General features: G+C 42.6%; 1 protein-coding gene across 1 annotated transcript in view; it reads right to left on the bottom strand.

Annotated features, from left to right (window-relative positions):
• map3k22 (mitogen-activated protein kinase kinase kinase 22) overlaps positions 1–17,500 on the bottom strand; it is a 93,906-nt gene that overhangs the window by 13,572 nt on the left and 62,834 nt on the right. The window contains exons 6-11 of the mRNA XM_061964891.2: positions 12,859–12,958; positions 10,381–10,497; positions 10,158–10,272; positions 4,477–4,610; positions 4,328–4,401; positions 167–228 (exon numbers count right to left, since the gene is read on the bottom strand). Coding sequence (XP_061820875.1) covers positions 167–228; positions 4,328–4,401; positions 4,477–4,610; positions 10,158–10,272; positions 10,381–10,497; positions 12,859–12,958 — 602 coding nt within the window. The remainder of the gene's footprint in view (positions 1–166; positions 229–4,327; positions 4,402–4,476; positions 4,611–10,157; positions 10,273–10,380; positions 10,498–12,858; positions 12,959–17,500) is intronic.

The raw sequence follows: 17,500 nt of genomic DNA, 5'->3' as shown, positions 1-17,500 counted from the left end.
CAGGTGTGTAGTTGTGTGCAGGTGTGCAGTTGTGTGCAGGCGTGTAGTTGTGTGCAGATGTGTAGTGTTGTGCAGGAGTGTAGTTGTGTGCAGGAGTGTAGTTGTGTGCAGGTGTGTAGTGTTGTGCATGTGTGTAGTGTTGTGCAGGTGTGTGTCCCTCACTCACCTTTGTATTCGTAGTTGAGGTTCATGTAATTGTTGTCGCGGTTGTTCTGTGAGAAAGGTGGACTGCATAGACAAAAAGGGTAAAAAAACAAAAACATTAACTTGCTATTCTGCTTCTCTTTCAAGTGCAGTCTGGTTCTAGCTGATGGGTTAGGGTTCATTTGAAGTCACGGTGTGCAGCATATACTTATATGACCCAATACAAACAACCTTCCCTAGTCACGGTGCAGAAATAAAACAAACATGGTCACACATAACACCACCTGCTCATGGAACTTTGTCCAATCAACATTAAAAAATAAATAAAAAGACACCCATTTAAATCCATTACAATGCATGATGGGAAGTCTCTCTCCACACGTGTGCAAGTTTGGTGCTTTTCACTGCTTGATATTTCTGATTGATTACAAAACATTAAGGAGGTCATCACAGAAGTAAACAAGGTTTCAGTCCAATTTTAATTTCTTAGTTTTTATTAAAAAAAATGTAAATACCATTGTGTGTAAAAAAAATAAAAAATAAATATATATATATATAAATATATATATATATACATATAGACACATATATATGTTAACATATATATGTATACACACGTATATACTGTACATTTATTTATACATATATAAACACAGTATAATTATATATATACACATATATATATATACATACATATTTATACAAATATTTATATACATATATACATACATACATACATATACAGACACATATATATGTTAATATATACAGTACATATATATGTATAGACATGTATATACTGTACAGATATGTATACATACATATGTATATACATACATATATACACATATAATTATATGTACACACATATACAGTATACATACATACATATATATATATATATATACATATTTATATACGTATATATTTATATACATACATACATACATATATATGCTAATATATATACATATATATATATATATGTGTATACACACGTATATACTGTACATTTATGTATACATATATACACACAATCATATATATACACATATATACATACATACATAGATATATACATATTTATATACATTAATACATACATACATATATATATAGACACATATATATGTTAATATATACACATATATGTATATATATGTATAGACACATATATAATGTACATATATGTATACATATATATATGTATATACATACATATATACACATATCAATTACATACATACATATATGTATATACTGTATATATATAGATATATATACACTCTTCTGGTACTTTAAAGCCTTGTCCAGATGTTTACTGACGTATAATATTAATGTTTAAATCACTTTTAATGCCTCCAAATATCACTCCTTGACTACTAACGATCGGTATCGACCGTATGGTGGATCCCCAGTGTATACACACTAATAGTACGGTGGATCCCCAGTGTATACACACTTATAGTACGGTGGATCCCCAGTGTATACACACTAATAGTACGGTGGATCCCCAGTGTATACACACTAATAGTACGGTGGATCCCCAGTGTATACACACTAATAGTACGGTGGATCCCCAGTGTATACACACTAATAGTATGGTGGATCCCCAGTGTATACACACTAATAGTACGGTGGATCCCCAGTGTATACACACTAATAGTACGGTGGATCCCCAGTGTATACACACTAATAGTATGGTGGATCCCCAGTGTATACACACTAATAGTACGGTGGATCCCCAGTGTATACACACTAATGGTATGTTGGATCCCCAGTGTATACACACTAATAGTATGGTGGATCTCCAGTGTATACACACTAATAGTACGGTGGATCCCCAGTGTATACACACTAATAGTACGGTGGATCCCCAGTGTATACACACTAATAGTATGGTGGATCCCCAGTGTATACACACTAATAGTATGGTGTATACACACTAATAGTATGGTGTATACACACTAATAGTAGTTTAAGTCAGACTCTGGATAAGAGGCACGCATGCCCACTGGCAGGGAAAAGTTCCATGCAGCAGTTTCCTGCCATTGTTGTTGGCGTTGTGATAAGCCCCGGTGCAGGTAGAGAACCTTTCCGCCGCCTTTTTCCCCCTTTCCACTCCAAATCCCCTCGTTAGCGCTCCGCGTGTCCTGTCTCTCCTTCTGCTCCTCTCCTGATAATAGCGGCACAGTCCGGCCGTCCGGAGGAAGAGTGTTGTTGCCATGGCGACGGCAAGGTGACCTGGTTTGAAACGCTCTTTGCTGGCTGGCGTCTGTGAGCGCGAGGGACGTTTGAACCCATACGGTGCCGCGCCTGGGAATCGATACCGTACCTCAACGGGACCAATTGTTTGGTACTTTTGCGTGTCGTAGTTTGATCATAAAATGCTTTTTTACGTAACATTTGAAAATGATAAAAAAACGGTCTAATTTGTCATCTCATTTGCAGTGCAATTGCACTTCCAAGACATTAGATGGCAGCACTGTACAGTCTAGCTATGGTATGTCCTCTTATTAGGAAGTAGCTTTTTCCAGGAAGCTCGAATGTGTCATGTTGCGCCCTACAAAGTGTTCACACTGTAAGTAATGTGCTTATTACACACCAGCTGTTCGACTGTAAGATTAATCTTAGTTGTACCGTTCTTGGACTATAAGTAGACTATATAGTTTGGCCGGGCTCCAGTGTGACTTATATATGTTTTTTTCCTTCTTTATAATGCATTTTCGGCAGGTGCGACTTATACTCCGGTGCGACTTATACTCCGAAAAATACGGTACTTGTATTGTTTGTCTGGGTGGAAGTCCTGCTTTGGAAATAACTTGTACTCCTTTCAGACATTGCATTTAGTTCCCATTAAAACATTCACATGTAGCACAATGAGATGTAAGCAGGGGATCATGTGTACATTCCTGCAACTTCCTGTTTGTAAAAAATATATTTTCATTAGTATTTATTTAATATACTAACAGCATTTCATGGTTAATATTTATAAATTAAGATTCCTAATAAATGACACTAGAATAAGCACACATTTGATTGGTAAATCATAGTGTAACCACCTGGAATGACACTTTATGTGTGGTGTTGGAGTTGTCCGACTTTTTGTGTGGCTATAAACGCATCACTGGCTAAGTGCCATATGTGCATGTGTTGGCGCAAGTGAGAAAGAGCGAGCGGCTGCTGGTGATATAACAAAGTTGCTTTTGGTCTGGTTTGTACTGCAGAAAATGACCAGTTTTGCTAGATATCATTTTTTTTACTAATGTTTTGGTGATGTGTTTATGGCCGAATAAAGAGTTTTGCTCAGTAAAGTGATGGATGGAATTCATGTCCTCTAAGCGTCTCGACAGACGTTACATTATTTGAACAATGATGACGAAAACTGTTTTCTCTGTCGTGTCCGTGTGTCGAAAATTGTTATGCGCTTATTTTTATATTTGATTTTGTATGTGGCATAGATTTTGCCGTGCGCAGAGGACGCTTGAGCAGTGCGCAATTGCACAGGCGCGCACCTTAGAGGGAACATTACTCCCGAGTATAAGTCGCACCCCCGGCCAAACTATGAAAAAAACTGCGACTTATAGTCCGAAAAATACGGTATATTATGTAAATATTATGTATATATGTTATATTTTATATTGCTTTTAGTCTATTTTATACCTGCATTGTCCTTTCCATCTTTTCCATCATTTGTAACTGAGCTGTGCGGAACAATTTCCCTTGTGGATCATTAAAGTTCGTCTAAGTCTAAGTCTGTTATATCGGCTGTTAGCAAAGAAAAATCCATAGATTAGCCACACCTTTGTATAAGCCGCAGGGCTCAAAAGCTTGGGAAAAAAGAAGCGACTTATAGTACGAAAAATACGGTTGTTTTCATTACCGAATTTAAAAGCGTTGAAATCGCCATGTAAAATCGCTAATGCTATGCCAAATCCAATGTGGATTAGCATCAAGCTGGCGAATTTTTTAAAAAGCGGCGCCTGGATCGTTTTCGCTTTGCAGCTGTTGACAATGGCAACTTCACTTGGAGGAAGTTTGGCTCTCAGTGCTGCTCGACTGACGCCACGTGCAACAAAGGTGTCTAAATATGGCACCGTTTGATTTCATGTGAATCGACTCCCGACAGAATTGGGTCAGCGCCTGTAAAGGAACCGAATTCTGTCCCCGTCCCTGGACTCACCTGTCCAGCGCCTGGTCGATTGATTGACAGCTGCTCGACAGCGAGTTTCCCGCGCTGCCAAAGTGATCCAGCATCTGCAACATGAGAAGACCTTTTGAGTGCCAGGCCCGCCTACGCCCGACTCGGGACTTCCGGGGGGGGGTTCTTACGCCGAGGTCCTGAGTCTCGGGGATGAACTCGCCCTCGCTGTGGATGCTGGTGTAGGAGCCCTGGCGGGCGATCTGCTGCTGCTCCTCGGGGACGCTGCCTGGGGGCGGCGACGTGCGACCCGTGTGCAGGGACCCTGCGTGGGGGGGAGGGGGCGGCTGACACGTGAGACGCCACAAGGACCGAGACGACCTTTCTGAGGTTTGTTATTCTTTATCAATGACAGTTGCGAGTCCAAGATGTTAGATGGCAGAAGTGTTATTTTTTTGTCGCACCCTAAAAAGTGTTAATACTGCAAGTAAAGGCCTGAGGGGTATAAGTTAAAAAGTACCCATGATTGTCACACACACACTAGGTGTGGCGAAATTATTCTCTGCATTTGACCCCTGGGAGGTGAGGGGAGCAGTGAGCAGCAGCGGGCGGACACGCCCGGGAATCATTTTTGGTGATTTAACCCCCAATTCCACCCCTTGATGCTGAGTGCCAAGCAGGGAGGTAATGGGTCCCATTTTTATAGTCTTTGGTATGACTCGGCCGGGGTTTGAACTCAGGACCTACCGATCTCAGGGCGGACAGTCTGTATGTTTACGTTTTTTGTTGCAGACGATTTAAAGAAAAAAAAATGTTGCCGCCCCCTTTACCCTTGATGGACCCTTACCTTTGCACAACATGGCTAATGCCAAGAGCGAGACGTTTGTTTCCAAAGAAAGGAAAAGTGCGCCCGGTGGCTCGGTTTTGCGAGTGAATGTTGAATTGTCGCGCCCCACGACGTGTTTATACTGTAGGTATTGTGCTTCCTACACACCAGATGTTTAATTGTAACATTCATCTTAGTTGTACTGTCTTTTCCAGACTGTAAGCCGCACCCACTAAATTTTAGGGGACATTTTCCCCCCGTAAAGGATCCACACCAGACTATAAGCCGCACCCACAAAATTTTAGGGGACATTACCCCCCCGTAAAGGATCCACACCAGACTATAAGCCGCACCCACTAAATTTTAGGGGACATTTCCCCCCGTAAAGTATCCACACCAGACTATAAGCCGCACCCACTAAATTTTAGGGGACACCCCCCCCTCCGTAAAGGATACACACCAGACTATAAGCCGCACCCACTAAATTTTAGGGGACATCCCCCCCGTAAAGGATCCACACCAGACTATAAGCCGCACCCACTAAATTTTAGGGGACATTCCCCCCCCCCCGTAAAGGATCCACACCAGACTATAAGCCGCACCCACTAAAGTTTAGGGGACATTTCCCCCCCCCCGTAAAGGATCCACACCAGACTATAAGCCGCACCCACTAAATTTTAGGGGACATCCCCACCCGTAAAGGATCCACACCAGACTACAAGCCGCACCCACTAAATTTTAGGGGACAATCCCCCCCGTAAAGGATCCACACCAGACTATAAGCCGCACCCACTAAATTTTAGGGGACATTTCTCCCCCCGTAAAGGATCCACACCAGACTATAAGCCGCACCCACAAAATTTTAGGGGACATTCCCCCCCGTAAAGGATCCACACCAGACTATAAGCCGCACCCACTAAATTTTAGGGGACATCCCCCCCCCGCTAAAGGATCCACACAAGACTATAAGCCGCACCCACTAAATTTTAGGAGACATTCCCCCCCCGTAAAGGATCCACACCAGACTATAAGCCGCACCCACTAAATTTTAGGGGACATTGCCCCCGGCTAAAGGATCCACACCAGACTATAAGCCGCACCCACTAAATTTTAGGGGACATTTACCCCCGTAAAGGATCCACACCAAACTATAAGCCGCACCCACTAAATTTTAGGGGACATTTCCCCCCGTAAAGGATCCACACCAGACTATAAGCCGCACCCACTAAATTTTAGGGGACACCCCCCCCTCCCCGTAAAGGATCCACACCAGACTATAAGCCGCACCCACTAAATTTTAGGGGACATTCTCCCCCCGTAAAGGATCCACACCAGACTACAAGCCGCACCCACTAAATTTTAGGGGACATTCCCCCCTCGTAAAGCATCCACAGCAGACTATAAGCCGCACCCTCTAAATTTTAGGGGACCCACCCCTGTAAAGGACCCACACCAGACTATAAGCCGCACCCACTAAATTTTAGGGGACATTTCCCCCTGTAAAGGATCCACACCAGACTATAAGCCGCACCCACTAAATTTTAGGGGACCCACCCCTGTAAAGGACCCACACCAGACTATAAGCCGCACCCACTAAATTTTAGGGGCCATTTCCCCCCGTAAAGGATCCACACCAGACTATAAGCCGCACCCACTAAATTTTAGGGGACACCCCCCCCTCCCCGTAAAGGATCCACACCAGACTATAAGCCGCACCCACTAAATTTTAGGGGACATTCTCCCCCCGTAAAGGATCCACACCAGACTACAAGCCGCACCCACTAAATTTTAGGGGACATTCCCCCCCCGTAAAGGATCCACACCAGACTATAAGCCGCACCCACTAAATTTTAGGGGACATTGCCCCCGGCTAAAGGATCCACACCAGACTATAAGCCGCACCCACTAAATTTTAGGGGACATTTACCCCCGTAAAGGATCCACACCAAACTATAAGCCGCACCCACTAAATTTTAGGGGACATTTCCCCCCGTAAAGGATCCACACCAGACTATAAGCCGCACCCACTAAATTTTAGGGGACACCCCCCCCTCCCCGTAAAGGATCCACACCAGACTATAAGCCGCACCCACTAAATTTTAGGGGACATTCTCCCCCCGTAAAGGATCCACACCAGACTACAAGCCGCACCCACTAAATTTTAGGGGACATTCCCCCCTCGTAAAGCATCCACAGCAGACTATAAGCCGCACCCTCTAAATTTTAGGGGACCCACCCCTGTAAAGGACCCACACCAGACTATAAGCCGCACCCACTAAATTTTAGGGGACATTTCCCCCTGTAAAGGATCCACACCAGACTATAAGCCGCACCCACTAAATTTTAGGGGACCCACCCCTGTAAAGGACCCACACCAGACTATAAGCCGCACCCACAAAATTTTAGGGGACATTTCCCCCTGTAAAGGATCCACACCAGACTATAAGCCGCACCCACTAAATTTTAGGGGACATTCCCCCCACCGGACTATAAGGCGCACCCACTAAATTTTAGGGGACATTTCCCTCCGTAAAGGATCCACACCAGACTATAAGCCGCACCCACTAAATTTTAGGGGACATTCCCCCCACCGGACTATAAGGCGCACCCACTAAATTTTAGGGGACATTTCCCTCCGTAAAGGATCCACACCAGACTATAAGCCGCACCCACTAAATTTTAGGGGACATTTCCCCCCTGTAAAGGATCCACACCAGACTATAAGCCCCACCCACTAAATTTTAGGGGACATTCCCCCCCCCCCGTAAAGGATCCACACCAGACTATAAGCCGCACCCACTAAATTTTAGGTGACATCCCCCCCCGTAAATGATCCACACCAGACTATAAGCCGCACCCACTAAATTTTAGGGGACACCCCCCCCCCCGTAAAGGATCCACACCAGACTATAAGCCGCACCCACTAAATTTTAGGGGACATTCCCCCCCCCCGTAAAGGATCCACACCAGACTATAAGCCGCACCCACTAAATTTTAGGGGACATTCCCCCCCGTAAAGGATCCACACCAGACTATAAGCCGCACCCACTAAATTTTAGGGGACATTTCCCCCCGTAAAGGATCCACACCAGACTATAAGCCGCACCCACTAAATTTTAGGGGACATCCCCCCCCCGTAAAGGATCCACACCAGACTATAAGCCGCACCCACTAAATTTTAGGGGACATTCTCTCCCCCCCCCCCCCCCCCCCCGTAAAGGATCCACACCAGACTATAAGCCGCACCCACTAAATTTTAGGGGACATTTTCCCCCCGTAAAGGATCCACACCAGACTATAAGCCGCACCCACAAAATTTTAGGGGACATTCCCCCCCGTAAAGGATCCACACCAGACTATAAGCCGCACCCACTAAATTTTAGGGGACATCCCCCCCCCGCTAAAGGATCCACACAAGACTATAAGCCGCACCCACTAAATTTTAGGAGACATTCCCCCCCCGTAAAGGATCCACACCAGACTATAAGCCGCACCCACTAAATTTTAGGGGACATTGCCCCCGGCTAAAGGATCCACACCAGACTATAAGCCGCACCCACTAAATTTTAGGGGACATTTACCCCCGTAAAGGATCCACACCAAACTATAAGCCGCACCCACTAAATTTTAGGGGACATTTCCCCCCGTAAAGGATCCACACCAGACTATAAGCCGCACCCACTAAATTTTAGGGGACACCCCCCCCTCCCCGTAAAGGATCCACACCAGACTATAAGCCGCACCCACTAAATTTTAGGGGACATTCTCCCCCCGTAAAGGATCCACACCAGACTACAAGCCGCACCCACTAAATTTTAGGGGACATTCCCCCCTCGTAAAGCATCCACAGCAGACTATAAGCCGCACCCTCTAAATTTTAGGGGACCCACCCCTGTAAAGGACCCACACCAGACTATAAGCCGCACCCACTAAATTTTAGGGGACATTCCCCCTGTAAAGGATCCACACCAGACTATAAGCCGCACCCACTAAATTTTAGGGGACCCACCCCTGTAAAGGACCCACACCAGACTATAAGCCGCACCCACTAAATTTTAGGGGACATTTCCCCACGTAAAGGATCCACACCAGACTATAAGCCGCACCCACTAAATTTTAGGGGACATTCTCCCCCCGTAAAGGATCCACACCAGACTACAAGCCGCACCCACTAAATTTTAGGGGACATTCCCCCCTCGTAAAGCATCCACAGCAGACTATAAGCCGCACCCTCTAAATTTTAGGGGACCCACCCCTGTAAAGGACCCACACCAGACTATAAGCCGCACCCACTAAATTTTAGGGGACATTCCCCCCCCGTAAAGGATCCACACCAGACTATAAGCCGCACCCACTAAAATTTAGGGGACATTTCCCTCACCCCGTAAAGGATCCACACCAGACTATAAGCCGCACCCACTAAATTTTAGGGGACATTTCCCCCCCGTAAAGGATCCACACCAGACTATAAGCCGCACCCACTAAATTTAGTTACCATTATCTGTTTTACAGAAGACAAATATTCTTTAAGTCCATACATGTTTTATAACTATTAATTATAACTCCTCTAAAGGCTTAGTGGCCACATGCGTGGACAGCACCTTTTAGCTCTTATTTCCAGAAATTGTGTACACTACTGAATTGGGGTCTTATGGCCACTTATGTGGACACTTATACTGCCATCTGGTGGTGTCAGAAGAGTATAACATACAATGGAATTTGGAAGAATAAAAAATGTAAAAATAAGAATTAGCATGTAACTAAACATGAAGTACACGTTTGTGTACTTATGGACTTAAGTACATCATATCAAAATATGATTCTTAGTTTTTATTCTAATTAGGGTCCAATAAGCCCAAATTGCAAAGAGAAACAAATAAAAGCATGTAAACAAACAGCTTGGGCCTTAAGAAGTTGAATAAAAATTGCTTTAGTTTGGCGTTGTTACGTAATCCGCACTAGCAGATATAATGCTATGTAACAGAGAGTTAGCGCCCTCTAGCTGCACACGTAAACACTCATGGAGGGAGGATGAAGTGAGCTCACCTGTGGAATGTTTGCGCACTCTCTCCGAGCCCTTCAGTAGCGATCCTTTCAGGTCGCCCAGCGAACGCGACGACCTCATCTCGCTCTGCTTGTCTCTGCTGGTCACCTGCAGGTACTGCATGGGGGGGGGGGGGCACAGGAAGTGGGCAAAACGTCATACTTCCTGCAAGAGGTGATTGGCGGGGGGGGGGGGGGGGGGTGGGGGGGGGGGGGGTTCCCTCACGTGGTTGTTCTTGGGGGTCTTCAGCAGGATCCTCAGCAGGCCGTTGGTCACGGTGCTGCAGCTCAGAGACAAGACGGCCTGGTCCAAGTCCTCCTGGGTCTTCAGGGGCAGAAGCAGCTAAAAAACACAAACAATTATGAGGACACTTGAAGGCATCGTCACACTGGTTTCATTGAGGGTCACATGACACGTATGTCCGCCCCTAACTGTGAATATATGTATAATACTGCATGTGCATTTGATGAAATATATTTTTATGTACACTTTTACAATAAATACGTAGATTTACCAGTAAAAAAAAATGGCAACTCAGACACCAGAACTTACTCAAAAATTAAAAAAATATTTTTTATTACGGTTATGCAGGACTGCTTGTATCGCACATGATATCACACACAAGTAAACACAACGCAGGACTGCTTGCATCACACATGATATCACACACGTGTAAACACAGTGCAGGACTGCTTGCATCGCACATGATATCACATACAAGTAAACACAGTGCAGGACTGCTTGCATCGCACATGATATCACATACAAGTAAACACAGTGCAGGACGGCTTGTATTGCACATGATATCACACACAAGTAAACACAGTGCAGGACTGCTTATATCGCACATGATATCACCCACAAGTAAACACAGTGCAGGACTGCTTATATCGCACATGATATTACACACAAGTAAACACACTGCAGGACCGCTTGTATCGCATGTAATATCACACACAAGTAAACACACTGCAGGACCGCTTGTATCGCACATATTACACACAAGTAAACACATTGCAAGACCGCTTGTATCGCATGTGATATCACACACAAGTAAACACAGTGCAGGACTGCTTGTATCGCACATATTACACACAAGTAAACACGCTGCAGGACTGCCTATATTGCACATGATGTATCGCATATGATATTACACACAGGTAAACACATTGCAAGACCGCTTGTATCGCATGTGATATCACATACAAGTAAACACAGTGCAGGACTGCTTGCATCGCACATGATATCACATACAAGTAAACACAGTGCAGGACGGCTTGTATTGCACATGATATCACACACAAGTAAACACAGTGCAGGACTGCTTATATCGCACATGATATCACCCACAAGTAAACACAGTGCAGGACTGCTTATATCGCACATGATATTACACACAAGTAAACACACTGCAGGACCGCTTGTATCGCATGTGATATCACACACAAGTAAACACAGTGCAGGACTGCTTGTATCGCACATATTACACACAAGTAAACACGCTGCAGGACTGCCTATATTGCACATGATGTATCGCATATGATATTACACACAGGTAAACACATTGCAAGACCGCTTGTATCGCATGTGATATTACACACAAGTAAACACGCTGCAGGACTGCTTATATTGCACATGATATCACACACACACATGTAAACACAGTGCAGGACTGCTTGTATCACACATGATATCACATGTGTAAACACAGTGCAGGACTGCTAGTATCACACATGATATCACACAAAAGTAAACACGCTGCAGGACTGCTTGTATCGCACATGATATCACACATGGAAGTAGAGAGTGTAGTACTCCATGAAGAACACAGTGCAGGACTGCTTGTATCGCACATATTCCAGACAAGTAAACACGCTGCAGGACTGCTTATATCGCACATGATATCACACACAAGTAAACACAGTGCAGGACTGCTTGTATTGCACATGATATTACACACAAGTAAACACACTACAGGCTGCAGGACTGCTTGTATCGCACATGATATCACACATGGAAGTAGAGAGTGTAGTACTCCATGAAGAACACAGTGCAGGACTGCTTGTATCGCACATATTCCAGACAAGTAAACACGCTGCAGGACTGCTTGTATCGTACATGATATCACACACAAGTAAACACACTACAGGACCACTTGTAATTGCACGTGATATCACACACAAGTAAACAGTGCAGGACTGTTTGTATCGCACATATTACACACAAGTAAACACGCTGCAGGACTGCTTATATCGCACACGATGTCACACACAAGTAAACACAGTGCAGCACTGCTTGTATCGCACATGATATCACACACACACAAGTAAACACAGTGCAGGCCTGTTTGTATCACACACAAGTAAACCCGCAGCAGGACTTCTTGTATCGCATATGATATCACACACAAGTAAACAGTGCATGACTGCTTGTATCGCATATGATATCACACACAAGTAAACACAGTGCATGACTGCTTGTATCGCACATGATATCACACACAAGTAAACACGCTGCAGGACTTCTTGTATCGCACATGATATCAAACAAGTAAACATGCAGCAGGACTGCTTGTATAACACATGATAACACACACAACAGTGCAGGACTGCTTGTGTCGCACATGATAACACACACAAGTAAACAGTGCAGGACTGCTTGTATCGCACATGACATCCCACATGGAAGTAGAGAGTGTAGTACCTCCTTCTCCATGAAGAACATCTCCATCTGCTGGCCAAAGGCTTCTGTCACTTTCTGCAGCAGCTCCTTGATCTTCAGAGGCCTCTGGAAGGGGATGATCCTGCAGCGCAGAGAGGTGAAAGGTCGTTGACTCGAGAGGTGAAAGGTCGTTGATTCCAACTCAATAAGCATTTGATGTTTTGTGCTCCCTTGTTGTCTGTCACAGCATCAACAAAAACACCAAGTCTATCCTGTCCTCTAATAATGATGATGACTGTCATCATTTTCATCACAATAACTGTCATTGGGGATGGTTTGAACCCATACGGTGCCAATTCAGAATCGATACCGGTACTCAGAGGTAAATATCAATTGTATAAAATATATTTCAAAATGATAACTGTGTTTTATTATCACATTTGAGTCTCACTTGCAATGCCAAGACCTTAGATGGCAGCACTGTACAGGCTATCTGTGTTGTTTAACTAGGAAGTAGCTTTTTCCATGCAGCTGAATGTTGCGCCCTACAACGTGTTTATACTGTAAGTGTTGTGCTTCTTACACACCAGATGTTTAATTGTCTTTTCCAGACTATAAACCCCCCACCCCCCTCCTTAACCGGGTCAGAACCTATCGTACTGCTTTTGGTTGTGCTTTTTATTGAAGTGCAAAATTTTGCAAAGAGTATACAATTTAAAAAAAAACATTTCTTTGTTTTATTGAACTTGAAAGTTGACCTTTTAATTACAATATTACATTATACAAGACAGACATGTTTATTTAATTTGAAAGGGTATACTTGCATTATTATTATGGGCCATATTATTATTGCTCACACATGCTAACTGTGTGCAAGATTACATTAGCATGCTAGCATGCTAGCATTAAAATCCAACTGTTTGAGCTAATTTGGTTAACATTTACCCTAGAGTCATATAACTTTGTATGTGACACTTGTTAACTGTTAGCGTGCTAACTTTAGCATGCTAGCACGCTAAAATTAAAGTGCTAACTTTTTAGCTAACTTTACGTTTTTTCTCTAACACCCTACAGTCATATAACTTAGTATGTGACACATGCTAACCCATAGCATGTTTATGTTAGCATGCTTTGAGCTAATTTTGCAACCGTTTAACCTCGAGTCATATAACTTGGTATGTGACAGCTGTTAACTGTTAGCATGCTAACGTTAGCATGCTAAAACTTTTTCATCTAATTTTACGCTTTTTGCTCTATTTCCGCAACCCCACACCTTACATCCGTGTTACTTGAAGTGTGAGACATGCTAACTGTTAGCATGCCGTCGTTAGCACACATGCTAAATGTTAGCATTTTAATGTAAGCATGCTAATGTTTGAGGCTAGCTCTGTAGCTCTTTTTGTACGGTTACACCTAAAACGCACGGATTCTGACACTCGGCGCCATCTTAAAAGTACGGCGGGTTCCGGCAAAATTTTGCAAAAAAAGTATACTTTTTTTTTTTTATTATTTGTTTGTTTTATTGAACTTGGAATTTTAAAGTTGACATTTGAATTACAATATTGAAATATGCAAAAAATACATGTTTATTTAATTTGAAAGGGTATATATGTTGTCCATCAAAATAATTTGTAGGTCAATATGTTGTTGTCCATCAAAATAATTTGTAGGTCAATATGTTGTCCATCAAAATAATTTGTAGGTCAATATGTTGTTGTCCATCAAAATAATTTGTAGGTCAATATGTTGTCCATCAAAATAATTTATAGGTCAATATGTTGTTGTCCATCAAAATAATTTGAAGGTCAATATGTTGTCCATCAAAATAATTTGTAGGTCAATATGTTGTTGTCCATCAAAATAATTTGAAGGTCAATATGTTGTCCATCAAAATAATTTGTAGGTCAATATGTTGTCCATCAAAATAATTTATAGGTCAATATGTTGTTGTCCATCAAAATAATTTGAAGGTCAATATGTTGTCCATCAAAATAATTTGTAGGTCAATATGTTGTCCATCAAAATAATTTGTCGGTCAATATGTTGTCCATCAAAATAATTTGTAGGTCAATATGTTGTCCATCAAAATAATTTATAGGTCAAAAATGTTGTCCATCAAAATAATTTGTAGGTCAATATGTTGTCCATCAAAATAATTCGTAGTTCAATATGTTGTCCATCAAAATAATTTATAGGTAAATATGTTGTCCATCAAAATAATTTGTAGGTCAATATGTTGTCCATCAAAATAATTTGTCGGTCAATATGTTGTCCATCAAAATAATTTGTAGGTCAATATGTTGTCCATCAAAATAATTTATAGGTCAAAAATGTTGTCCATCAAAATAATTTGTAGGTCAATATGTTGTCCATCAAAATAATTCGTAGTTCAATATGTTGTCCATCAAAATAATTTATAGGTAAATATGTTGTCCATCAAAATAATTTGTAGGTAAATATGTTGTCCATCAAAATAATTCGTAGTTCAATATGTTGTCCATCAAAATAATTTGTAGGTCAATATGTTGTCCATCAAAATAATTCATAGGTCAATATGTTGTTCATCAAAATAATTCGTAGGTAAATATGTTGTCCATCAAAATAATTTGTCGGTCAAATATGTTGTCCATCAAAATAATTTGTAGTGTCCATCAAAATAATTTGTAGGTCAATATGTTGTCCATCAAAATAATTTGTAGGTCAATATGTTGTCCATCAAAATAATTTGTAGGTCAATATGTTGTCCATCAAAATAATTTGTAGGTCAAATATGTTGTCCATCAAAATAATTTGTAGTGTCCATCAAAATAATTTATAGGTCAATATGTTGTCCATCAAAATAATTTGTAGGTCAATATGTTGTCCATCAAATTAATTTGTAGGTCAAATATGTTGTCCATCAAAATAATTTGTAGTGTCCATCAAAATAATTTGTAGGTCAATATGTTGTCCATCAAAATAATTTGTAGGTCAATATGTTGTCCATCAAAATAATTAATAGGTCATAATGTTGTCCATCAAAATACTTTATAGGTCAATATGTTGTCCATCAAATGTGTCAGGTCTTTGGCCAGGCCACTCTTATCGGCGCCTGTTTGCACAAATCCATGCACGAGCGCGGCTGGCAATCAGCGCGCCTTGCAACAGGCAGATGGGAAACTTCCTGAGAGGAAGTCTAAACGGCGAGAAAGAAAAAGTGGCGCGGCAGCAAAAGCGTCAGGAAGCGAGAGTTCCGCCGCTCTCGAAGAGTGACATTAGCGCTGAGATATTTACACACGACCCCTGACGGGCCTGAGAAAACAAACGGAAAGAAATTCATGTATTGGGAGACCCCGCCTCCGCTATCTCCTCGTATCATCCCCATTAAGACACACAAAAAAAAAAAAGTCTCGTTTTTACTGCGGCCTTAATGGCGACTGGCTGGAGCAGAGGATTCTGGGAAGGGGGAGGACGGTCCTGGTCTGTGTTTATGCTCACAGATGATCAGAGCGATCTAGAGGATGCTGCTCCCAAAGATACGGCTTTCCTTCCTCTGCAGCTCGCATGGCAAGAAAAGTGTGGCAAAAACAACACACACACACACACACACACACACACACAGACACACACACACACTAGGGTTGTGTAGTATACCGGTACTAGTATAGTATCACCGTACTAATGAATCAAAAACGGTACTATACTCTGTTTGAAAAGGTTTTTTTGTTGTTGTTTTTTTACAGGCATGACATTGCTGGTTTTACAAGCAGAGGAGCATGTTCGGCAGCGCACACACACAGAGTACTTACAAGCAGACACAGAAAAGGGAGAACGGACGCATTTTGGCTTGAAAAGTAAAGATAAAGGTTAATCATCGCCTCCATGGCGACAAATAAAGTAAGTTTCTTACAAGTACCATTATCACTGGAGGACGAGGAATAGCTAAAGATGCTTCACTACACACCGTAGGAGGATACGATAGCTCACCGCTAACAGCAAGCTTGCACCCCTGAATGTAAACAAATTTAAGTGCGCGCGCACACACACACACACACACACACACACACACACACACACACACACACACACACACACACACACACACACACACACGTCTTGCCTACTTTGTGTGGAGCCATGTTTGGTCAGTAGGTTGTGAGGGCCCCCCTTTACACTATAGCTAGTATGATTAAAAAAATATTTAAGTGCACACACACACACACACACACACACACACACACACACACACACACACATGTCTTGCCTACTTTGTGTGGACCCACGTTTGGTCAGTAGGTTGTGAGGGCCCCCCTTTACACTATAGCTAGTATGATGAAATAATATTTAAGTGCACACACACACACACACACACACACACACACACTAGGGTTGTATAGTATACCGGTACTAGTATAGTATCACCGTACTAATGAATAAAAAACTGTACTATACTCTGTTTGAAAAGCTTTTTTGTGGGTTTTTTTACGGGCATGACATTGCTGGTTTTACAAGCAGAAGAGCATGTTCGGCAGCACACACACACAGAGTACTTACAAGCAGACACAGTGCGTGGACAGAAAAGGGAGAACGGACGCATTTTGGCTTGAAAAGTAAAGATAAAGGTTAATCATCGCCTCCATAGCGACAAATAAAGTATCATTATCACTGGAGGACGAGGAATAGCTAAAGATGCTTCACTACACAC

The sequence above is a fragment of the Nerophis lumbriciformis genome, linkage group LG07 (assembly GCF_033978685.3).
Source record: "Nerophis lumbriciformis linkage group LG07, RoL_Nlum_v2.1, whole genome shotgun sequence".
NCBI lineage: Eukaryota > Metazoa > Chordata > Actinopteri > Syngnathiformes > Syngnathidae > Nerophis > Nerophis lumbriciformis.
The sequence above is the reverse complement of the archived record's forward strand: the minus strand, read 5'-3'. Positions and strand labels throughout refer to the sequence as shown.